At 41.0% G+C, this 26462-nt stretch overlaps 1 protein-coding gene across 2 annotated transcripts in view; it reads right to left on the reverse strand.

Annotated features, from left to right (window-relative positions):
- Lrrc69 (leucine rich repeat containing 69) overlaps positions 1-11949 on the reverse strand; it is a 128998-nt gene extending 117049 nt beyond the window's left edge. The window contains exon 1 of one of the 2 annotated variants that reach the window (XM_021160582.1): positions 11758-11949. In XM_021160582.1, coding sequence (XP_021016241.1) covers positions 11758-11940 — 183 coding nt within the window. In that variant the 5' untranslated portion in view covers positions 11941-11949. The remainder of the gene's footprint in view (positions 1-11757) is intronic. The other variant, XM_021160583.1, reaches the window with a different exon arrangement.
- Between the last annotated feature and the right edge of the window lie 14513 nt (positions 11950-26462).

Consider the following 26462-nt stretch of genomic DNA (forward strand, 5'->3'; position numbering starts at 1 on the left):
TTGGCTCCTAAGACATCTCCAGTACCATGCTTAGACCAAACTCTAAGACTTGGTGATACCCATGAACAAAGTGAGTCAGCTTTCCCTTCCCTAGTTTTGACAATATACCTCCCACAATGATAATCCTGTGGTGGCCAAACCTCAGAGTCACCTAGAACTTTTGTCAGTAATCAAATCTTAGCATCAAAGTTCCTCATAGGTGCAAATCTCCTACTCCATTCTAGTCTCCCTGTCAATACTTAGTCACCCTGTTAGTCCTTAGTTACTGCCTGCCTCTCAGATTGCTCAGGAATTTATAACAAATGTGCTGTTACACTATTTAAATCCCTCTTCCTAATCCTACTCAATTATGTCTAACCAACTACTTGAACAGTCAAACCATGAAATTTTTGTCCATCAAGTCCTGTTTCCAAATACAGAGACCCAGAGCCAGATATCATGGAGAGAGAGGGGAGGGGAAAGAGACAGACAGACAGGCAAACAGACCGATCTTGAAACATTCAGCCCGAAATGGGATGTCTCCACCAAATTCCTCTCCTCAGGCTCAGGGAATCCCATGAAGAGGAGGCAGAAAGTGTAAGAGCCATGGGCATCAAGAAAACAAGGTCCTCTAAGTCAACACGAGCAAAGCTCATATGAACTCACAGAGACGGAGGAGGCAGCACAGGGCCTGCACAGGTCTGCACCAGGTCCTCTGTGTTTATGTTATGACTTCCAGCTTAGTGGGTTTATGGGACTCTTGAGTGTGAAAACAAGCAGGTCTCAGATTCCTATGCATTCTCTTGGGCTTTTTTTGTCTTGTCCAACTTCGGTGTGCATTTTCAGTTTGGAATTCTTTGTTGTTGTTGTCATTGTTTTATACATTATTTATAGGTTATTTTATAAGTTCGTTTACATCCGGATCCAACCTCTCCTTCCCTCATCCTCTTCCCATCTCCACCCCTCCCTCTCCCATCCACCCCTCCTACTCTTCTTCTCATGGATATCAACCTGCCTAGGCATAACCAGTTGCAGGACTGGCATATCTTCTTCCGACGAGGCTAGACAAGGCAACCCAGCTAGGAGAAAGGGATCCAGAGGCAGGCAATGTAGTCAGAGACAGCCTCTGCTCCCACTTTAGGAGTCCCACATGTAGATCCAGCTACACAACTGTTACATATGTGCAGAGGGCTGGTACCAGGCCTGCCTACTAGGTGGCAGTTCAGTCTCTGTGAGCCCTTATGGGCCCAGGTTAGTGGTTTCTGTAGATGTTCTTGTGGTGTCCTTGACCCCTGCGGCTCCTGCAACACTTCCTCCCAGTCTTACACAGGATACCCCAGGCTCTGCTTAATGTTTGGCTGTGGGTCTCTGCTCCATTTCCATCAGTTCCTGGGTGAAGCCTCTCTGATGCTGGTTATGCTAGGCTCTTGTCTGGTTGTCCCTGATGCCAGCAGGAAAACAAGCAGAGTTGTGGGCCAGAAAATGGAGTGCAGGTGACAGAGTTGATAGGCTTTTTGTTTTATCTTTATATTTTGATATGTTATATTTTATTATTATCTTTAGAAGCCTGTTACAGAAAGGGAATGGATCTGGATAGAAGTGGAGATGGAAATGGGAGGAGCAGAGGGAGGGGGAATCATTATCATATAGTATATGAAAAAAGAATCTATTTCTAATAAAAGGAAAACAAAGAAAAACAGGAAAGATGGGAAAGGAGGGATAGAGGGAGGGAGAGAGGGAGGTGGGGAGGGAGGGAGGGAGGGAAATAAGGAGATCCAGGACCAACCTCAGGTGTCATTCCTTGGGACCTATCCACCTCCCAAAACTATACACTTAAATTGTTTTGGGAAGAGTATCTCACTGAACTGGAACACACCAAATAGGCTGGCCTGGCCAGCCAGTGCACCCCAGGATTCCACCTGTCTCCATTCCCCAGCACTGGAATTACAAGCGTGAGCCACCATGCCCAGCTTTTTTATTTGTGTTGTACAACCAAAACTCTGGATAATGTGAGTTTTTCTAGTAGAGCATCAGAAGGTAGGATAGGACAGAGCAATAACAAGGCTACCATGAGGTTTATCAGAGAACACAAGCAAGGGCTTGGAGTGTCAATCCAAATTATATTCCAGTAAGGGACTCACTTAACATTCTACATTGAAGCAACATGAATGGGAATCTGGTAAGAAAAAAAAAATTGTTTCTGGCTTCTTGTCTGGAGATCTTTCTTAGTAAATAAATGAATTTTTCCAATTATATAAAAAAAAAAATCCTACTTTTCCAACTTGTGTGCAACCTTTTCAGTCCTTTGTGCATTTGCCACCATCTCTCTTCCCCTTTCCTAAATTTGAGTCACTTCACTAAATGACCCACAGATTTTTTTCAACCCTACTTGTGGCCAGACTTGAAGTAAATATGCCCATTTCCTCTTTGGTATGGATACAAGGCTAGCACCCTAGTGTCCACTGATGCCTTGGGACCTTAACATCTAGCTGAAGCAATCTGAAGCAACATTTCTTTGTAAACACAGAAGAAAGAAAGGACATGGAACTTAAGAAGAAAAATAAAACCCACTAAGTAATTAGTGGAAATACCAATGGCTAGCATTTCAATAGAATATAGTTTATGCCAAACAGCATGGTTGGCAGTCTTGATCCCTGTCTACTGTGGTCCAATTGTAGCCCTGGCTTTGCAGAGAAAGAAATCTGAAGTCCATGCCATGATTTGTGATGAAATAAATGACTTACTGTATGGTCTGTCCTATACTATATTATTTAACTGTATTGCTCAAAATAGTCAAGCATATACACATTACACATTGCACATACATTGCGCATGCATGCACCGTGTACACAATTTTCTTGTATTGAATATAAAACTCTCATCTGGAAATTTTATTCTATTCTTGAGCAGCTTTTACTATAATGCAGTATGCAAAGTGCAGGTTTTGAATACTGTCTACTTTATGATCTAAGGAAAGGCACTCAAATTTCTGAACCTCTAGTTTTTCTTAAAATGAAAATAATGGTGTCTATTATTCTTCTTGAAGTTGTTTTAAGGACTACAGATAGAACAATAATATGCTTGGCAATGAGAGCAACTATTTATCATTAGCTATAATTGTTCACACCCAGAAGACAACACACCATCCTTTAAAAGTAGCAGGGGATTAATAAATACACATACACATGTTGACAGCTACGATGACTTTCAGTTTTTACACTTATGTGTTTTCTTAATAATTTATAACTCTACCTCAACTTTTCACATATTTCTATAATCACAGCCTCTTTTTTTATAAGACATTGGGGCACGGAGCTTAATAAGACATGATTGAATTACAAACATACACTCATTAACCATGAGAGTTAGCTACAGGAGTCCCGTGTGTAAGGAAGGACTCAGGAGTATCAACACCATTCTCTTGTCCAGGTCAACAGTGGCTCCCGGACATAGACATTCTTGAGAGCACTTGCTATCCCACCATCAGCTTAGTCATTAACTCTCTAAGTACAGGCTAACGTTAGTAACAGGGACAGTTCATAAACAGCACTTCATTTTCTCCTAAAGTTTGACCAAATTTACAATGCCATAGTGTTTTATAAGTTTTAAAAAGAAAAATCTCTAATTGAAACTAAGAGGTAATTGACCATTTTGAAATGGAATCAGTGGTCCTCTGCAACCCTTTAAGACAGTTCCTCACGATGTAGTGACCCCCCATCATAAAATTGTTTTGTTGCTACTTCATAGTGGTAGTTTTGCTGTTATGAATCATAATCTAATATGCAGTATATCAGATATGCGACCCCTGTGTAAGGACCCTTTGACCCCCCAAATGAGTCGTGACCCACAGGTTAAGAAAACAGTGCTATAGAGGAAAATTCTTGTATCCTTTAATACTTACAAAGCAATAGATTCTATTTACTGAATTAAACCTAAAATTAAAGCATAAAAGCTGAATTTTTGCTTACACACACACAGTACTTTTAAAAAGTGTCACTTGTAATAGAAACGTTAAATGCTTGATTTTGATAGGGCACCAATCCATTAGAACTAACTACTGGCTAGAACAGCTAGATGGTCTCTATCAAGGATGTATAGTCTCTCTCCCCAATGCCTCTCCTCTCTCTCTCTCTCTCTCTCTCTCTCTCTCTCTCTCTCTCTCTCTCTCTCTCTCTCTTTCTCTCTCTCTGTCACCCCCCTCTCTCACCCTCTCTCATTCTCTCTCTCTCTCTCTCTCTCTCTCTCTCTCTCTCTCTCTCTCCCTCTCTCTGCTAAGAATGACATTAGATCTACTTTTAGAAAGTTGCAAGTATATATTAACTATAGTCTCATTACTGCATTTCAATCTCTCAAACTTATTTTTATTTCATAACAAATCTTTACCCCTTGATTTATTCCCTAGTATATCCCCCGCCCCTGCCAAATCCATGTAACTACCATTCCATATCTGTTTCCAAAAGTTGAACATTTCAAATGTAATGGAAAGTAATTTAGATAACACATGGTTGGGGGGTTAAGATGGGTGGTTTTAGAAAGGATATTGTTTTATCATCTGTCTGTCTCAGGCCATCCATCCATTTTTAAAATGAGGTCTCTTGTAGCCTAGGTTGACTTAGAACTGGCTGTTTCAGAGAATGACTTTGAACTGAGACCTTTCTGCCTCTGTAAGTCCCCAAGTGCTAGAATTACATAGCATCTAGCCGTGATTAGGCAAATGTCTTTTGATGTCCACTCACTGCAGTTAGTGTGACTGTAGAGTCCATGTGCTATCAAGGTGGCAGGCCTCCTTCCTTTCTAAGACTGAATGACATTTCATTGAAACACACAGACACACCTTTTCCTTACTCACACACTGATAGAAGTTGCAGATGCTTCTGTGCCTTGGATGCTATGAATAATGCTACACAAGGAACATGTGGTGCAGACGTTTCTTCTCATCATTCATCCTATTCCTTCTGTGCACACACACAGAGTACGGCAGTTGGATCATAAGCCAGTTTAAGGTTTGTTTTTTTTTTTTTGAGGAAGCTCTACAGTGTTTTCCACAATGAGTATACATCATATACAAAGGCCCCCCTCCCCCACCCCTTTCACATCCTCACCAACACGTGTCACATTTCACTGAACTAAGGTCATTCTAACATATGTAAGTTACATCTCATTTTGGCTTTGGTTTGCATTTCCCTGCTAATTAATACTGCTCAGCATGTTTTTAGAGGCATGCTTAGCCCTGTGTGTCTCTTCTAAGAAAGTTCAATTAAAAACCTTTACTAGGAGATTATACAGTACCATGTTACACAGTACAGTACTTGTATGCTTAATTAAACAGAAATTTCTACTATAATCACAACCTTGCAAAAAACCCCATAACTTTACACAAAAAACAAAAACAAAAACAAAAAATTCTGCAAGTACATCTGTCCAGGCACTGGTTCAAAGTCGATGACCCCAAACCTTTTTCTTAGTTCTTTTTGCTAAGCCAAGGGTTGTTTTATCACAATAATTTATAAAATCTTATTTTGCTGAAAGTTATATATAGGAATATGTATGTGTATATGCATATGTGCATGTAACAGCAATGAAAAGAGGTCATGAATTTGAAAGAGAAGGTGGGAAAATTGGGAGGATTTAAAAGGAGGAAAGGTAAGAAATGATGTAACTATGACTTCAAAAACAAAAGAAAAGGCTACTTCCCCTTACTTCAACCCCTTCGAGTCGTTTCCTGTGGCATGAGTATTCCTTTGCAAGGTTCTTCCAAACACATGTACTAGGCTTTGGCTAATAATCTATACATTATGCTGGTGAGTGCCAGAAACCAAGGGCTTTACTTCACATTAGCTGGGAAGAGCCTGGTAACTGTGCCACACTTACAACAGGCTCAGCAAGGCCTCCTTTTCCCAACCCCAACCCTGTCTTCACTTCTCCTTCCCTCCCTCTCCTCTGCTAACCTTCTACTCCCCTCCTCTCCCTGTCCCTTACTTGTCTTTCTGCTCTCCTTTCACTTTCATCTGAGGGGTGAGCAGAATTATACTGATTCTCCAACACTTTCTTGCACACTTTGTTTTCTTATGCAACTTCTCATACAGAGTAGAAATAGATGTTTATTTCCCAATCTTGAACTCCTATATAAGAAACATCACTACTTTATGAACAGCAAATGATATACAACCATTAGGCTGAAGCATTCAGAAAGCACACTAAAGATACATCAACAGAAACCTAACTTCAAGTCAGTTGGGCTCAAAAACAGTATGATTTCTTCTTAAACACCAGCACTGAGCTGAGCCAGAAGAAATTGAAGGGAGTAACTGAGGTCAAAATATATACTCTCTCTTAATACAATAAGAAAACATAAGAGAGGCACAAAAAAAAGATAAAATCATGTTATCTGTCTTTGGAGTTTCTTTCCAAGGAAGAATATTTTGTAGCAAGTGATGTATTATTATATAACTATTAGTCAATTATAAAGACATACTACAGACACTTTCTTTCCTTTTATTATTAAATTATTTTATTTATTTACATTCCAAATCTTGCCTTCCTTCCTGGTCCCTCCCCCCTGAGTTTTTCACCTCCTCCAACCTTCCCTTTGCTTCTGAGAGGGTGCTTCCCCACCAACCCACCCATCCCTACCAGCATCCCCTTTCCCTGGGGCATCTAGTTGCTACAGGATTAGGCGCACCATCTCCTATTGGAAGTTATATATAGGAATATGTATGTGTATGTGCATATATGTATGTAACAACGATGAAAAGAGGTCAGGAATTTGGAAGAGAGAAGGCGAGTAATGCAGGAGGCAGTGCTCCAGTACATATGTGCTGGGGGCCATGGACCAGCCCATGTATGCTCTTTGATTGGTGGCTTAGTCTCTGGGAGCTCTCAGGGGTATGGGTTAGTTCATACTGTTATTTTTCCTATGGGGTCAAAATCCCCTTCAGCTCTTCAATCCTTCCCCTCTTACATAGGGTTCCCCAACCTCAGTCCAATGGTTGACTGTAAATATCTGAATCTGTCTCAGTCAGCTGCTGGTAGAGTCTCTCAGAGGACAGTCATGTCTACAAACTCCTGTCTATAAGGACAACATGGCATCAGTAATAATGTCAGGATTTGGGTCCAGTGAGTGGGATGGATCCCAGCTTGGGCTGGACTGGATGGCCATTTTTTTCAGTCGCTGCTCCATTTTTATCTTTGCATTTTTTTTTTAGACAGGAACAATTCTGGGTCAAAAATTTTGAAGATGGGTGAGTGTTGGACGTAAAACCATACCAGGAAGTTTGGTAAGGTAGAACAGGTCAAGACCTGAGACTCAGTGGGCACATCTGCTCCCTGCCAGACTCCTGACTTGGAACACGTGCTATGCTTCTCCCCCCAAAAGAAATGTGTCTTGTGGTCATGTAGTCCCAAAACAGAGTTGTCCACGCCAATGAGGTACCTAGAGGCCTGGAGGGCTTAGCCAATAAGCTTCCCTTCCTAGACATTTCTCCCTGCAAAAGGTATTTTATCTCAAGCCCACCCTGAGAAGGGAGTATGGTACATTATATATCCATTTTCTGCCATGAACAGCCAATAAACTGTTTGGAACTATGGACTGTCTTTTTTCATCACGAACCACAGTGGGGAGCCATGAATAAGGCCTTTGCTTTCAAAGCCGTACCATATAATCTCCCAGTGCCTCTCTGCACTCCTAGCCACAACCTCCACCAAACCTGCCTCAGCCAAGATAAGAAAATTCACCCACTTTGGCTCTTTCTCCATACTTACTGCAGGGGTCTGTGTCAAAGCGTTCGTTCAGTTCTGCTAGCCCTTCTAAAGAGGTCACGCTAACTTTCTCTGAAAGCATAGAACTCTTTGATATTCCGTGGCCCTGGATCTAAATCAAGAGAGAAGCTGGAGCTCCCATCCCCTCCCTGGCCCCAGGCTAGATGTAGTCTCCAGCCTATGGGCCCCTATTCGGTTCTCTGCTCATCCAAGACTCACAGCAATGTCTGGTTGTCCTAGAGTCTGAGAAACCCACAGCCTCAGCCTTGTCACAGGCCCAGCTCTCCCACCCCAAAGCCGTACCTCGATGCTTCCCTACAGTCCAGCACCTGCCAGCAGCATGGGATAAGCACAGTCAAACACCCCTTGTTCAGCTTCCCCCACCACACAAGAGACTATGGGTGGGTGGTCTCATGCTTCAACTGGGGGCCATGTCTATCTTCTGGAGGTGATCGTTTTAGGCTCTGTCTCCCAACTATTGGGCATCTCAACTAAGGTCAACCCCATTTAGACCTGGAAGCCACTCATATCCCAGGTCTCTGGGACTTTCTAGAGGTCCCCAACTTGGTCCCTGCTGCCCCCACTGCTGCTACATATTTTCACTCATTCTCCTAGCCCTCTGGGCTTCTCTCCTGTCTCACCCCATACCTGATCCTACTCCCATTTTCTTTTCCACCTCCCCTCCCCCACCCAGGACCCTCAGTCCCTCTGCCTCCCATGATTATTTTGTTACCCCTTCTCAGTGGGATCGAAGCATTCTTACTTGGGCCTTTCTTNTTTAACTTCTTCTTTTTTTTTTTTTTTTTTTAAGATTTGTTTGGGGCGTGGTGGCGCACGCCTTTGATCCCAGCACTTGGGAGGCAGAGGCAGGNGGATTTCTGAGTTCGAGGCCAGCCTGGTCTACAGAGTGAGTTCCAGGACAGCCAGGGCTATACAGAGAAACCCTGTCTCGAAAAACCAAAAAAAAAAAAAATATTTGTTTATTTTATACATGTGAGTACATTATAGCTATCTTCAGGCACACCAGAAGAGGGCATCGGATCCCATTACAGATAGTTGTGAGCCACCATGTGGTTGCTGGGATTTGAACTCAGGACCTCTGGAAGAGCAGTCAGTGCTCTTAATCGCTGAGCCATCTCTCCAGTCTCTGTACTTTTTTGCTAATATTCACAGCAGTAAGTACACACCATGTATATATACATGTGTGTGTATACACACACACACACACACACACATATATATATATATATATACTTTATATATATATACTTTATACTTATATATATATACTTTTGAATCTGGATTACCTCACTCGGGATGATAATTTCTAGTTCCATCCATTTGACTGTAAAATGCATGATGTCCTTGTTTTTAACAGCTGAATAGTATTCCACTGGGTGAATAACTCACCTTTTCTGTTACCTGTTCTTCAGTTGAGGGATATCTGAGTGGTTATCAGCTTCTGGCTATTATGAATATGGTTGCTATGACCATAGTGGAGCACATATCCCTGTGCTATGGTAGAGCACCTTTTGGGCATATGCCAGGAATGGTATATGGGTCTTCAGGTAGAACTATTTCAAATTTTCTGAAGAACCACCAGATTGATCTCCAGGGTGGTTGCACTGACTTGCAATCCCACCAGCAATGGAGGAGTGTTCCTCTTTCTCTACATCCTCTCCAGCATGTACTGTCACTTGAGTTTTTGATCTTAGCCATTCTGATTGATGTGAGATGAAATCTCAGGATTATTTTAATTTGCATTTTCCTGATAACTAAGAACGTTGAACATTTCTTTAAGTGCTTCTCAGCCATTCAAGATTCCTCTGTTGAGAATTCTGTTTAGCTCAGTACCCAATTTTTTAACAGTTTTGTGGATATTTGGAGTCTAACTTCTTGAGTTCTTTGTATATTTTAGACATTAGCCTTCTAACAGATGTAGGGTTAGTGAAGATCTTTTCCCAATCTGTAGGTTGCCAATCTGTCTTATTGATAGTCCTTGCCTTATAGAAGCTTTTCAGTTTCATGAGGTCCCATTTGTCAACTGTTGATCTTAGAACCTGAGCCACTGGTGTTCTGTTCCCCTTGTGCCAATGAATTCAAGGCTCTTTTCCACTTTCTCTTCTATTAGACTCAGTGCATCTGGTTTTATGTGAATGTCTTTGATCCACTTGGACTTGAGCTTTGTATAAGATGGTAAATATGGATCAGTAACATGAAGGGGTGTTTCAAATATACAGGGGACCTAAATATTAACTATAACATGCTCAGACTAGGATGATATATGGAGACTTATTGAATTGAAAAAGAAAGATAACCTGTTGGTCATACAGGCATATACACAGTTTTATTTCTAGCAATCCAGAGGCAACAGCAGACAAGGTATGGGAAAGGGGAAAAATGGTGAATGGGAGATGTGAGGAGGAAAATAGGTTTCAGAAACCACCCAAGTCCACTTTAGGATGATTGTCAGTGACATCCTGGACTGACAGCATCCAGTAAAACCAGAGGACAATCATCTTAGTTAAGGGCTGGAGAATGGAAGTCCTGGTGGAAAAAAATTAGGTGCGTTTGAAAACTATGTGACATTACTCTGAAATAAAATGAAGCCAGTATAATAAAAAGATGCAAGAAATGAAGGATTAAGTGCGGCATATATACATACATACATACATACATACATACATACATACATACTGCAGAACTCTCTGAGGCAAAGTAAAGGCTTGATAATGGTTATGTAAATGCTACGAAGCTTTTAAAAGGTAATGAAGCCACCGAGGCAAGGCCAGAGTGGATTGCACATACTGGTGCCAGCAGCGCACACAGTGGGGAGCAGTGGGAGGCTGTGGCTACTGAAAGATCTAAGTGTGCCATCATGCTGAGTTGAAAAGGTAACTGTGCAGAAACTAAAGCTTACTATATGGGAATTTGAAAGATAGTAACTGAAATGGACACACCAAAGAATAAGTTGAGAGTAACTAAACATGGAAGTGAGGATGGGAACTGAAAGTGTCATAAAAGATAATTCTAGTATAAGCCTTTAAACAGTGAGTTTTCTTATAACATGCAAACAGAAACAAATTCAAACAGGAAAACAAATCACTTCATGGTTTTTAGTGAGAGTTCAGAAAATCATCTGTCCTTTAGAGAAGTGTGAGTTCCTGTCTTACAGCTGTAACTACACCATTTCAAGTTACTATTAACTACTATTGAATATTATGATTTCATAAAGGGTAAAAGAGGCCATGTGAAAATGACAGATTTATTCTTTAACGTTTAGTAAGTTGCAGTGACTGAGTTGTCTAAAGGCTCTTTCGGTATTGACTGTGAAGAAATCAACAGAAATAAAACTGTTGCCTTTTGCGCCCAGTTAACCTCAAGATTTTTAGCAGCTGCAGTCAGACGTTACCAGGCAGAACGGTTTACCATAAGCATCTGGGACTCAGTCATGTCACCTGCTTCTCTTTAAGAAGGGGATTCTGTATTTTAAACATTAGCCATCTCCTAAAGGCTGTTTTAGGGGGAGAAATTCCTTTCATTTCCTATTCCTATCAACCCTCCTCTGCACTTGAAGTCCCAGTCAGTTCTAGGAAATGCCTCCTCAACACTCTAAATGTGTCTTAATTCCATATGTAAAGACTTCGGGACAGTCCCCCCAGGGAGGTGGGCACAATCTTGCCTGAATCCTCAAAGCCTACTTCCAGATGTGAGCCCCAAGGTAGAAAGACTACTAGACCCAGGCTTCCAACCTCTTTCCAGATGACAGCCTGAAGGAAGATGAGCAAAGATCTAATTCTAATTCCAGATGTGGGCCAAAGGGCACAGGAGTAACTTGCAACATCTTTCCTGCCATGTGTAATGCCCTAAGCTAGAACAGCTACTCATCCCTCTCCAACAGCACTCTATATTGTCTCCAGAGAGCTAATTCTCCAGATATTAAAGTGTCACTGCTCCATCATCACTCACGACTTTAATCTATTTTCTATCTTCAATCCCAAAAGCTCTGAGGTTTCTCACCTGGGTCAAGGTCCTTAGCTCTGGGCATACTTTGGAGATGGAATTATTTTGAAGGTCTAGAGTCTTCAGATTAGGCAGTTTTTCCAGTGTCGAGGGCATCTTGGTAATCCTCTTGCCATTCAAAGTAAGGATCTTAGTGTTCCTGCCACCCTTCAGTGCTGTTACCAATAATCTTTCAGCCATGATTTTTGAAGAGGTGACCATTATGGAGGAAGAGTCATTATATATCTTTAGAATATGTAATCACAGAATTGTTCTGTCATACAAGCAAAACCACTCCCCATTATGATGAAGCTAGGAGGTATTAGGTGATTTCCTCAGTAGAGAGGGGAAATAGTCACTGCAGGTTGGACCAGAAGCATACAAGACAGGGCATGCGTAAACAGGTTTATCCATGCCAGACACATGGACGATATCAAATACTGAGATCATATCAGACCACTGGGCCAGCTTTGGGAGTCTTCCTCCAGTTTGAAATGAGGAAGGCTAAACATCTGGGGGGAAAAAAGTAATACTGAAGCCTTGGAGTTCATAACAGCATCTTATAAAAGGAGGGAATAACTCATTAATCATACTTGGAGTGGGTGTGACATCATCAGCTCAGTCTAAAAACTAATAAAGGGAGAAATGAATCAAGCATCTATTACACTATTGTAATATAAACTGCATGCCATTATATTCAAATAGTTCGTAGTTTTTATTCATACAGAAATTGGAGCTAATAAATGAATTTTAACAAGCCTTACAAAATTCATCATTTCTCCAAGTTCTAATGAAATACAGGAACTCTGTTGGTAGGATTAAGGTTAGTAGCCCATTAATCAGTTTTAGCCACTTACAACTGAAAGCATCATGTGCAATGAAAGGACCTGATGGTATGCAGCAGAGTGCAGATGAAGCTTCATGCAGAAAACCAACCCTACATCTAACAATGGCTTTAGGCTAACCAACACATACAGAAATGGGAGGCCCAGAGAGCTGAAGTTACCCTCAGTGAAAGATTCAGCCAAACCTGTAACCTGGGAAGCTCTACAGCAGCGGTCCCCAACTCTCCCAATACGGCTGAAATACACTTGCTCATGCTGGGGGGACCCCACCCATACAATTATTTTCATTTCTACTTCATAACTATAATTTTTCTATGGTTATGAATCGGAATGTAAATAGTTTTGGAGACAGAGGAGTGCCAAAGGGGTAGTGATTGATACCCAGGTTGAGACACAGTGCTCTATAGGGAAAAGTGAAATGAGGTCTCAGCAACTGCATGATGAAAAATAAAACCTGTTCTGAAAATGAGCATTAAATAATAGCAAAAGACAAAATACAACCTGTGCACCTGGACAGATTGTTGATTTCAATAAACACAGCAACCAGTCAGAGAAATGTATTGATGGGCTGGTTATGATAGTAATCCTCGATTCTGCTTATATAAAACTAGATGGTATTAACAATAGGACTTGTTTTACATGTATTCAACATTTAGAAATGCTTATGGAAACTGGAGGAAGTAGGGGGAGCAGCAGGATGGACACAATGTTGATAATTATTGACATTATTGATGGTGAGTATCAGGCACACAGGGGGTCTTAATACTAGTCCTACTATTTCTCAGGTATGTTGAAAATGATAGAAAAGGATGCTGTAGCCTTTGACCTTTGATCATTAGAACCCCATCTGTACCTAGATATGAGGAGGCTTGGAGGCACTTTGATTAGACATATTGCAACTTAATTATGATTGCCAAATATTTAAATACTATAAATGATACATAATCTACCAAGTTTTCAGAACACAACTCTAGTGCAAGAACTGACTATAAGGGAGTAGATGAGGAAGTTAAAAGGCTCTGCTCTCAAAGAAAATACAGTCCAGCTGTAGAAAACAAATCATGATAACGATGTAAATCTATGTCCAGCAGATGGGGAGAGTTGCTATGGGTAAAAATAAAACCAGGAAAGAGAAATAATTAAGGGTCAGTGGGAAGTGCTATTGAAGCAAGAGGTTCGAACACAAGAACAGGGTACCACAGTTCTGAAGTAGGAATAGTAACTTTACAACAGTGTCATAAGCAGTACTATCATCATAACCAAACAGCTCTCAACAGGGACTTCCAGTTGCTACTACAGAGAAAGCCATTTCTACAGATAAAAGCATTTTAACAGACAAAAGGGCTCTGTATGAACTGCCTCTTCTCTTTCAATCCTAGTTTTGTAAGAAAAACTATTACGACTGTAATCAAAATGTCTGCAGGGCTTTATTCTTAAAGATCTTATTCTGAGGGCCCAGAGAGAAGGCTCAGTGGCCAGGACTCAAGTTTGGTTCCCTGAATCCATGTGCTGCACTCATGACCATCTGCAACTTCGGCTTTATATAATCCAACGTGCTCTTCTGAACTGAGGTCACCTGCACTTATATGCACATGCACACGCGTGCACACACACATACACACAAATAAAAATTAAAATTTAGAAAAACTTTCTCCTAAGATTGTATAAATCTTTCCTCTGGAGACAAGCTGGTTAAACAACTTGTTGCACAAGTATGAGTTCCAAAGTTCAGATCTCCAGAAACCAGGAAACTCAGGGTACACTTGGTAGCTCACCTGCAAATCCAACTCTGGAAAGGCAGAGACTTGGATCCCCACAGCAAGTTGGCTAGTTAAAATAGCCATGTAGATCCTACATCAATGAATAAGAGAGAAGTAGAGAAAGACTCCCAAAGGCAGCTTTGTACTTCTACATGAGCGCACACATGGGCCATCTCACATATGAACGTGAATACACACATGTACTGATACACAAGGAGGAATCTCTTAAGCTGTGCCACCATCACCTATAAGGACTATTGTAGGTCCAGAATCCTACAAGATGGTACCCAAATCACCTAGAAAGGGAATGAAGGCGCTGTTACCCGATCCTTGTTCCTATTGCTCTAACAAACCATACTGTAAACTTTGATTCCTTCTTCTGTAACAATAGAATAAACCCAATCTACTCTGGTTATCTATTGCTGTGAAACCACCATACAATGATTTAAAACATTAATTTATTCACCAATCTTAATTTGGTCCAAGCTTATATCTGCTCCCTTTGATGACCACTGTGACAGCACAAAGGTTACATAAGCAAAAATCATCTAAAGGTTCACCTTCCTGTATCATGCAAGAGATGCTGATTGCTGACTCCGAGTATGTGGCTTGGGCATCTCAAGATAGAACGTATGGAGGAAACATTACCTCCATGACTTAGCCTGAAGTCATGGGGCATCACTTCTAGATTGTTAATTTTAATCAACAATCTTTTGATTAGAAAGAAACAAGTCACTGAGGTCTGCCCACATTTCAAGTGAGATAAATTAAATTCTACCTCTTGGCAGCAAGTGAGAAAAACAGAATTATGAGGTCATGTTCTAAAACCCAACCATAACCCACCCTAATCCTTTTTTGAAAAGTTTTGCTTACTTTGAACATGGTATATAGATGAAGTTATATGACTGGCTTCTGAGGATAACTTTTGCAAGGCATAGCCATGTAAAAGCATAAACCATTACTTAATTTTGACTGCTAAATAATATTCTGTTATGTTTACCTATCAATTTTTACGCATCATTTCATCTTCATGAAGGGCATTTGGGTCTCCCTGCTTTTGGCTCTTAGAATTAACACTGAGGAATTCAAGGTGTAACATTTCATTTAACCAGAGTATATACTTAGGAGTAGGATCATGACATCATACAGCAGCAGGACATATACTCTTTTGAAACATTGCTACACTGTATTCCATGGTGGTTGTACCATTTTATTGTGGTAGACACAATCCTACCAACCAAGCATTAAGGTTTATTTTTAATTTAGCATTATTCCTTTCTATCCAAACTGACACAAATCCCTTTAAAAACAAAACAAAACAAAGCCCAACTTCAGTGGGTCTTTCAAGCTTTTACCACATTGTGTCAAGCAAGATCTCCACGGCTGTCCCCAGAACGTTCAGTCTCTGTCTTGGAATTCCTTTACACATTTTTTAGTATACATAGTAGGTGTGAGAACTGCCACAGTATGCATGTGAAGGTCTGAGGCCAACCTGTAGGAATCAGTTCTCTCCTTCCACCATGTAAGATCCAGGAACTGAACTCAGATCCAACTTGGTGACAAACACCTTTACTTGCTAAGCCACCTCATCAGCCCTCTATCTTGGATTTCCAGGTGAAATTGCTATGGAATTGTACCTTTAAGATTCTAGCCATTCAGTTGGGATCTTTGATCTTCCTATGTTCTAAACAAAATCTACATATCATCAGCATCATGTACTTCAGCTTCTTCGATTTGCTCTGTCTGGAAAACATTTCTCACTCTGAGCATCATTTCCTATCTGGAGAGACTAGGTGTAATAGCATTTTCTACAGAAACAGAACTGATCGAATGATACATGGGACTTATTAGAGTGCCTTACAGCCTGTGGTCTGACTATTCCAATAATGGCTGTCTTCCAACATAAGGTCCAAGAATCCATGTTGAATCTTGTTCAGTAGGTCCATCATGAGACCGGATATCTTCAGTATACGCAGGAATCCTTTAGAAGTAGGCTCTAATACAAGTAAAGAAATGACCTTGACAGGGAGATTGAGGTCATGCAGGTTAAAAAAACAAGAAAGCTTCCTTCGTCCTTCTTCAATATCCTGTATGTAGGCTGCCGTCAGAAGGTGTGGCACAGATGTAAGGTGAATCCCCCACCACCACCTCTATTGATCCACAAGGAAAATCCCTCACAAGTGCACCCAGCAGCTTGGCTTTTAACTTACTCCAGAGGTTGTCAATTTGACAACCGAGTAGAGCCATTAATTTTACTGTTCAAACTCCAAAGGCATTGCTCCCTTATATTTAAATTTTCTTCTTGATCATCTCTCATCTTTTACTATCATCCTGACAGCATTCTTGACAAAATATTTAGAAACCCTTGGCTAGAGAATGCATTGGTGAGATAGGCTCATTTCTCGCTGTTAAGGCAAATAGCCATACTAAACTTTCTGCTACACAGGGGCTACCTTTCCTTTAGCTTGGTATTTCCCTCAGCTCTCTAATCCTTCACCAATAGCTTCCTAGTATGACCTAAGTCTCCCATTAATAGTCTATACAGGACTCTCATAACTTACACTTGAAGCCCACTCCCAAAAGAATTTAAATAAGGAAATGAGCCCAAAAGTAGACATTGTGTACAAAATGGAATTTGTTGTGTAAACCTGACCTCATGTATTTTGGAGCCCCTGGAGCCTATTGCTTCTGTGACCAATGCCGTGCCTGCCCTGAGAAGCTGGAGGAGATGTGACAGAAGCTAAGAGGAAATGCAAGCTCAGCATGAATATACTGCAACTAAGCCAGCAAAAGTGCAAGGAAGGGCATGTTGTGCCTTATCAGGGAGGCCGCTCTAAAGAAACAGAACCAAGCAACTGTGTATGATACACATGGGGATTTAATAGATCAGCTTATACATTAGGGGCAAGGCAGTCTAACAATGTTTGTCCTCGAGACAAAGAGGATTGGTGAGATAGCCACTCAGTTTATGGAGGAGGACACCTCAGCTGTTCCAGTGTGGCAATGGAAGCCTGGAAGCTCTCTGGAGCATTGCTGGTATAGAGTTCATACAGGAAGGTCGAGAAAGTTGGAGTCTGATGGCAGAAGGGAGCCTCAGCGAAAGAATCAACATCCACACTAATGCAGGCCTGAGCTGCAAATGCAGATAGGCAGGGCTGTTTCTTGGGTCCTCATTCGTGGAAGTGCCACCCATGCTGAATGCAGCTCTTGCCCCTCAAAATCCTCTCTAGAAACATCCTCAGAGATGTGTTCAGAAGTACGCCTGGAAAGTGGTTCTCAATGTGCTCAAGCTAACACTCAACATGAACCACAATGCCCTGCAATAACTACTATTTTCCAAGCTGTAGCGTAAGACTTCTAAATTTTGTGTGTAATGGTGTCTTATAGCCAGCAGTGCCCCGATTCTACAAGAATATTGTGCAAAAACCCTAGCTTTGCTAACTTTGTTCAGCACAATCCCACCCTGCTATCATGTTTCTAACCTGCCCCCTTCTCCTCCCACTGCTAATGACAGAAAGACGCACAGCTTCTCACCTAGCCTGTTTTATATCTGCACCACAGTCTCGGACTCAACCACTACTGTCGTTACACATCTGTCTTCTCAACCTTTCTTGGATAGTGCTGAGGACTGAGCTCGAGGCTTCACACATACTAGGTTAGCACTCGACCACTGGACACTCCCAACATCAACTACATTTCTGTAACAAAATCTATGCATCCGCTGTAAAATAGTCCATGGCCCCTCTCTGCTTGTCAGTTAGAATATCCCCAAGAATGGGCTAAACATATCCTATCAACAGCAGGCCACTCCTTTTACAGCCCTTAGGACAGTATTTGTGATGACATTAAGCACACTTACCCCTCTGCTCATGCTATTCATTTGCTCTGCACTAAGAAGAATACTTTCCAAAGCAGACTTTAAACTCCACTTAGCATTTTGTATCTTCTATTTTATGTTCTTTTCTTATTCTCCCTTGCTATTATATACTAAGCCGCATTTGAGCAGCAATCTCTAACAGCATAAGTGACAGAGCAGGCACCCAATAGCTGTTCAACTTGGGTGAGCAATCAAAAGTGAGGGTGCACCAATTTTAAAGCATCAAGACTGTACTGTTTTAGAGACGAGGAAGGATAAAGTTGAGAGGTCAGGTCAAAATGAACCATAGTGTGGTTCACATATATGTGGGAAGGTCGTGACTGTGGTTGGTCTTTTGTGGGTACATTAGATGACCTCTTATGGTATGGAGGGAGCGGGTACGTAAGAAGGTATCTGTCAAGACAGGGCAGTTGTGAAAGTCCAGGTTTACAGACATTAGAAACCTAGAAAATGGAATAGAAAAAGACATGAGTTTGCTCTTTCACATTTTTGAATTTGGACCTGTATCTTAAATACACCCCTATGTGTGGGCAGCTACAAATGAGAGGGTTGCTGAACTGCCTGCTGCAGAGCCTCGTGGAATGCTGGCATTGGGAGCTTTCCCAGCAAGAAGAAATCAAACCATTTGGCAAGAAAATTGAAAAATCATCAGCTTTTTAAAACACCAGCCTGTGAACCCAGTACAGGCCCAAGAAGCTAAAGCTGGATGCTAATCCAGAGCAGAGTTAATGACTTACTATGTGAACTTCAAGTCAGTCAAATTGGCTCTATCTCCTTTCTCATCAGTAAAACAACAAGAGGAATACGAGCCTATTCCACAGAGACGCCTGGGAAATAGCTAACTAGTGATTATAAATGACTCTGGAAGTACAAAGTGCTATGAGAATGCTCAATTATGTATCCTAGGATGTCAAGGACCTTAAAGTGAAATAGCTATTTATTTCACTGATAAGGAGAAGGCTAGTTGTACTTACTAAAATACTATGATATGAAATTATCTAGCTAATTCTGAATGTAACAAAGGCCCCTGTGAAAAGCTGACAGATTTTTGAAAGCCAGGAAAATGCATGAAAAACCAGGAATTCATAAATACAGATTATGAAAGAAACCAATGCATTTACTTGACTTGTTTTGGCAAGCTTATTTTGTGATTAAAGTGTGGTCTGGGACTTGGGTAAAAGTTTTCAAACTAGCAGATGCTTCATATGCTCAAAACGGCTATAGTAACTCTCTGTCCTATAATAAATGGCCCTGGTTTCTCTTGGTTCCCTTTTTAAAGCAAATGTGGAAATAGAAAGTTTGATATCAGGGCCCTGAAAGACCACAGGCCTGCCTTCTGGTGAGAGCCTTACTGATGACTAGTCATGTGGCATGGACAAAGAACTCTTCAAGTCTCCTCCCTTTAGCTTTACAACAGGGATGAAAACACTGGCACTGGGGGGTGAACAAGCCCATGAGTGTAAACTAGTTAGCCCAGCTCCGGGAACAAAGTGAGTGTTCAAGAAAGTTCATTAGCTTTGTGCAATTTCATATACACAAATAAACCAAGATCCCCACTGTTATTTAAACACTGAGCTGTAAGCACCACTCAGCCGACACAGTGGTTAACACATGCACACCACATGCAGTACCTGCCTCCCTGCTGCCATCCACGGGACAACATCCCCTTCTTTATTCCTCTTCTGTTTAATGTGCTCTTACTATATGTCTGGTCTAGAACTCTCTATGTAGACCAGGCTGGCCTTGAACTCACAGAAATCCACCTGGCTCAGCCTTCCGAGTACTGTGCACCACCACACTTGGCTATCTACTTCCTCATCCGTCACGACTTCACTATATTTGTTGGATATCTGCCTCAGTAACCCTTCTTACTGAAGTTCAAATGAAAAGCTAAGTAATGATCCATCAGAAACAGTGCACAAAATAACTTGCCATGGGTTAGGAGATCGGATCTCTATGAGCAGTTCATAAAATTTAGAAGACCATGTCACTGATAAAAAATAGAGAATTATCCAGTCTTATTGCTAAGTGTCTTAGTCAGGGTTTCTATTCCTGAACAAACGTGACCAAGAAGCCAGTTGGGGAGGAAAGGGTTTATTCGGCTGACACTTCCATACTGCTCTTCATCACCAAGGAAGTCAGGACTGGAACTCAAGCAGGTCAGAAAGCAGGAGCTGATGCAGAGGCCATGGAGGGATGTTCTTTACTGGCTTGCTTCCCCTGGCTTGTTCAGCCTGCTCTCTTATAGAACCCAAGACTACCAGCCCAGACATGGTCCCACCCACAAGGGGCCTTTCCCCCTTGATCACTAATTGAGAAAATGCCTTACAGTTGGATCTCATGGAGGCATTATCCTTTCTCTGTGATAACTCCAGCTGTGTCAAGTTGACACAAAACTAGCCAGTACACTAAGTAAGGTAAATTTTAAAGCTTCATCCTCAAGTACAAGCAGCATCATTGCATAAATAGGGACTTCTTAGTTCCTGATAGAGAATATAGGCTTTAAGCAACTTTCCTTAAGTTCATGAATGCATCACATCACATCTTTTGCCAATGGGACCTGATTCCAGAGAAGGAATTTAATTACTATGTACTGAGATGAACTGCTCTAAAATCTATTTTAAAAACATACAAACAGATAGACACATATTTTCTACTGAATATTTAAAACATACAAACAGATACGCACATATCTTCTACTAAATATTAAAAACATACAAATCAGAAGGAACTAGCCAATAAAGGGATGGAGGTAGAAAATAAAACATGGAGATAAAACCAAAACCAATCAATTCCTAAACATCTACAGAGGCCAATGATTGGGAAACAAGCGAAACACAGGAAGGAATGGCTTACAGTAACACCAGGACTGTGGCTTGGACACTGGGCATGTCTGATGGAGACAAGAAACACAAGTTAGCAGACACTAAGCAGACTGCCTGTCCTCCTACAGCAGACAGCTGCTACCAGCTTCCCACTGAGTCCTGCCAGGAAACCCTGGCCTGGCAGCAACAACCCTTTGAAGTTTTTTTTTTTTTTTTTCCTTGAAAAGGCAAAAACAAGAATTTTAAAGTGAAATCTTGTTTTTAAACTACCAACTAATCTTTTCTTTTAAACAAAGTTAAATCACTACATGGGCCAAGCAAAATATAACTGCTGTATTCAGCACAACAACTTCTAACCTACATAGTTTACTTGCTGAAGTATCAGAATCCTCTCTTCTACCACAGTCCATGAGACAACCCCAATCACTTCATCCTACAGTATAAAAACAAGGAGAGCTGACTGTCAACCTATAAACTGAAGGGCAGTGCTCTTGTTGGGAGAAGACCACAACAGCAGGGGTTGAAGAACACAAGATTCACAAACAACCGACTTTTAACCTTGTCCTCTTATCTCCTAGGAACTCCTAGAAACTCATAATCTGGAGTTCATGTTCATCCCTTGGTAGTACTGTGCTGGCTGAAACTACAAACACGGGTGATACAGAAAAGAAGTCACGAGAGACTTTGATTTAGCAAATTAACACTTCACCAGCCCTCTGCAGAGGCAGCAATGGGTTTCAGTAAGTCATACTAGCCAGCCATGCGAACTGATGAAATAAAACAACTATAAAGGCCGTGTGGCACATGTGAGTTCAGAGGACAACCAGTTCTCTCCATCTGCCTTGTGAGGCACAGAGACCAAACTCCGACCTTCAGACTTGGTGACAAACACTTCCTCCCAGAGCGGTATGGCTTAACTTCACTGGCCCAGTAAACCTCCCTGAGAATCTATCAAATAGCTTTTAATACTTACTTAATCTATACGCTCCTTATATTTTGAAGATTAAAATCAGGCATTATCTTCACTGATAAAGGTAGAGTAACAGTTACATGCTGCAGGCTGAGGCTCATTTGAAACTGGATATTGGGTTCTTCAGAATTATGGACTGTTTGCTTACACACCATCAGCTTGAGAATGAGTCTTGTGTCTAAATATGAAACTTATCTATGTTTCATATCTATCATACAGACCTTCCATAATCCAAGTATTCTGTATAAATTTTTTCAAGTTTTTGTGCAGGAAACTTAAAAGTCAATGGTATAGCTTGTTCTATTTATGGGGTCAGTACTCCGGGTTCTAAATTTTGGAATAATTCAGATTTGAGATTCTCAGACTAGACTAGGGATACCTGAAAAAGGAGAAAAGAAAATGCTCTCAGCTTGTTCCTTTTTCCCTCTTCAATCACCAAAAGACCTAAGGCAAGGTAAAATAGAAAGCATTCTCTTCATGACCAAGCACAATTCTCTCTCTACTCACAGCTGCCAATTATTTAACGACAAATTCTCAAAACTGTCCTCTCAGATGATATCCAAAGACACTTGGAAAGCACTTAATAAGCACTTATTAAGCTAAATCTTTTTTAAAAAGATCAATTTATTTTATATTTGTGAGCACACTTTCGCTGTCTTCAGCCACACCAGAAGAGAACATCGAATCCCATTACAGGTGGTTGTGAGTCACCATGTGGTTGCTGGGAATTGAACTCAGGACCTCTGGAAGAGCAACTGAGCCATCTCTCCAGCCCAAGCTAAATCGTTTAACAGTAGTTAACAAGAATGGCCAAGAAGCACCTAAAGATGTGTTCAACATCCTTANTCATCAGGGAAATGCAAATCAAAACAACCCTGAGATTCCACCTCACACCAATCAGAATGCTAAGATCAAAACCTCAGGCTACAGGCAAGGATGTGGAGAAAGAGGATCACTCCTCCATTGCTCCAGGATTGCAAGCTGGTACAACCACTCTGGAAATCTGGTGGTTCCTCAGAAGATTGAACAGTTCTACCTGAAGACCCAGATATACCACTTGGGAACATATACACCCACCCACCCACTAGAAAGTCCCAGAAACCAGGGATGACTGAGGCTCCACCATATCAGTAGGGCATGTGCTCCACTATGTTCATAGCAGCCTTATTTGTAATAGCCAGAAGCTGGAAACAACCCAGATGTATCTCAATTGATAGGTGTGAATGTTTTGATTCCACTTAGAACAGAGAACGAAATAATCACAGGAGGCAGAGGGAGGGAGGAACCTGGGTGGAAGAGGGGAAAGGGGGAGCAGGAGCAGGTGGGAAGAGGAAGGAAAGAAGTCCAGAGGGCCAGGACAATGAACAGAAATGTATAACAGTAGGGGATGGGGATCAGGGGAATGGGAGGTACCAGGGGACCACTAGAAAGTCCCAGAAACCAACGATGATAGAGGCTCCCAAGACACAGTGGGAATGATATTAACTGAAATGCCCAACACCAAGAAGATAGAACCTGAAGAGACCACCTCTAGTAGATAGACATGGCCCCCAGTTGAGGAATGGGATCACCCACCAATCTCAAATATTCTAACCCAGAATTTTTCCTATCTAAAGGAAACATGGACAAAAATGGAGCAGAGACTAAAGGAAAGGTCATCCAGAGACCGCCCCAGCATGCGATCCATCCCATTTAGACACCAAACCCTAACACTATTGCTGATGCCAAGATGTGCTTGCAGACACAGCCTGGTATGGCTGTCTTCTGAGAGGCTCTGCCAGCACCCAAAACAGATGCAGATACTCACAGCCAACCACTGGACGGAGCCCAGAGACCCCAATGGAAGTGTCAAGAGAAAGACTGAGGAGCTGAGGGGAACTGCAACTGTATAGGAAGAACAACAGTATCAACTAACTGGACCCCCCAGAGCTCCCAGGGACTAAACCTCTAACCAAAGAATATATACAGGCTGGTCCATGGCTCCCACTACATATGTACCAGAGGACTGCCTTATCTGGCATCAGTAGGAGGTGAGGCACTTGGTCCTATAGAGGCTTGATGCCTCAGAAAACGGGGATGGTAGAAGGGTGAGGCAGGAGTAGATGGATGAGGAGCACCCTCTTAGAAGCAAAGGGGAGGGGGATGGGATGAGGGACTCATGGAGGGGAGACTAGGGGGAAATAAACACATGCAAGTAACTAGTTCTCAGTGTGTAGGCACTAGAGAGTCATACATTAAGCAACCTAGCGTGGGTGTGAGGGTCTAGAGACAAGTGCCTAAGAAGGGTCCATTTGACTGGGGAAAGCAGATAAACAGCGGTGAAGCAGGGAAAGCATTTACCTCTGAATAAAAGCTCAAAAGTTTCCTGTGAGGTGAGAAGGGTAGGTGTTCAGTGAGGAGAGAACAAGAGTGGGTGTCAAGAGGGGGAGAACCAAGGTGTGTTCGGTGATTAAAGAATAGGGTGGGTGGTCAGTAAGAAGAATCAAGGGTGGGTATTCAGTCAGAGAAAACAAAAGTGGATTCAAGGGAAAGAACTTATGCTACCAGAGCTTAAAGATAGAGAAAGATTTTAAATAAGATAAATAAATTAAATACAGGAAAAAAACATTTGCTTAACTAATGTTAAAAACTAAAGTTATGAAACTGGCAATTACATTCTCAACAATCAATTGATTTGATTTTTCACTGGTTCATGACAATTGCACCAAGGTACTAATTGTGGGCAGGTACCAACTTGTAGACTCCAGTTGGCACAGATGTGCCTTTCACTGATGCCCCTCTTAAAAAAAAAAAAAAAAAAAAAGACCCAAACAACAAAAATAACCAAAGAACCTCATAAATATTACACAATGTTTTTAGAACTTTCTGATCCAAAATAAACATTCATTGATCAATGTAGTCCCAAGCTTCCACCTTATTTCTTCTAAAAGCAGTAGCTTAACTGGCTGCTACTTTATTATCCCTCTTTACTTTGGGCATAATGATATGCTTATGTATTTATTGAGAGGCCCTGAAGAGCAAGAATCTGTGATTGTAACATTCTCAATGTGTGAGGAAAAACAACAAAGGCTGGATAAAGCCTGAAAGCAAAATGAGTTCTACAGCTAAATCCTGAAATTGTTAAACAAATGACAATTTGAATATACACATGTTGATTCAAGTCCTTTATCATTTATTCTTTTGGTAAACATCAGATATTATGAGCAAAGCTATCTTGCTCACAACAGTTACACATTCTTTGTTTTACTTTTTACAAGCTATAAATATATGTAAGTAGATAAAATTCTTGGCTGAAGACACATTCTAGAATTTTGATATAAATGTTTTTAATCAAGACTAAAGACAGCTTGTGGAAGTTCCATCAGACCAGCAGCAGCAAATTTAATTTGCATACATGGTTCTTAAATTAACACCTACTGTTTTTAAAAGAATTTTCCATTTATTACTAAAATGGTAGAAGTGGGCCATACATTTTCTTCATAAATATACTGGCCATTTTAAAATAAAACATATAAACAAAAATTAGAAATACATAATTAAGTACATTTGAATCCTTGTCAAAACAACAAAACATTAATGAGTTACTTTAGAGTATCTTTGTTGAAAATGGANTTTTCAATAACTGTTTCATAATGTTTTGTTNTATTACTCCNTAAGACTGATACTATAAGATGAAGATAACATTTCTTCAAAATAGGTTCAATGCATTTATTTTACAACTTTATGTTTTTATAAATTTCAGAATAAAAAAGAATCAAAAGTTACAAAGCAGACACCCTTCAGAATACACTGTGTAGCAGGCAGAGTACATTTTAGTCAGCTTGAATGATCTCAGAAAGTCCTTGCTCTACTGAGCAGTCTCTGCCAGCCTGCCACACTATTACCTGCTTTTAACATCATAAGCCCATTGTTTACTCATAAGACAGTATACACGGGTCAAAAGTCCAGATATTATACACATGATGCTCTACTTAGTTGTATTACTAAGTTGGAAAAAAACAGATTGCAACAAAAAGTTTCATTTTCATAAATTNTTGTGTTTTGTTGGTGCTAGAAACTGAACCCTGAGCCTCACCCATGGCAGACAAGTGCTCTGCTAGAGCTGTGTCCCCATCCCATGGCACTGTTACATAAGAACAGCAAACAGACTTGTGTGTGGGCACAGCTCTGTTACAAAGAATACTGCTCGAAGTGATTGAAAATCTGAGTAACATGAGTCATTCCACATAAAATCCTTCTGTACTGATTTTACCACACAGCTCTCTGCTTCTGTGACCTTCAACTCTTGCTATACATAAAATATAATAATCAAACACTTGAGTGAAAACAAGTGATACATTATGTAACAAAATAATGTGTAGCCAGGGTTTTCATTGAATCCTAGAAAGTGAGCACAAGCAGAGGTCTTGTTACGACAGCTGGAGGGGGGAAGACTTAAAAAGGGAG

This window comes from Mus caroli, chromosome 4, assembly GCF_900094665.2.
Source record: "Mus caroli chromosome 4, CAROLI_EIJ_v1.1, whole genome shotgun sequence".
NCBI lineage: Eukaryota > Metazoa > Chordata > Mammalia > Rodentia > Muridae > Mus > Mus caroli.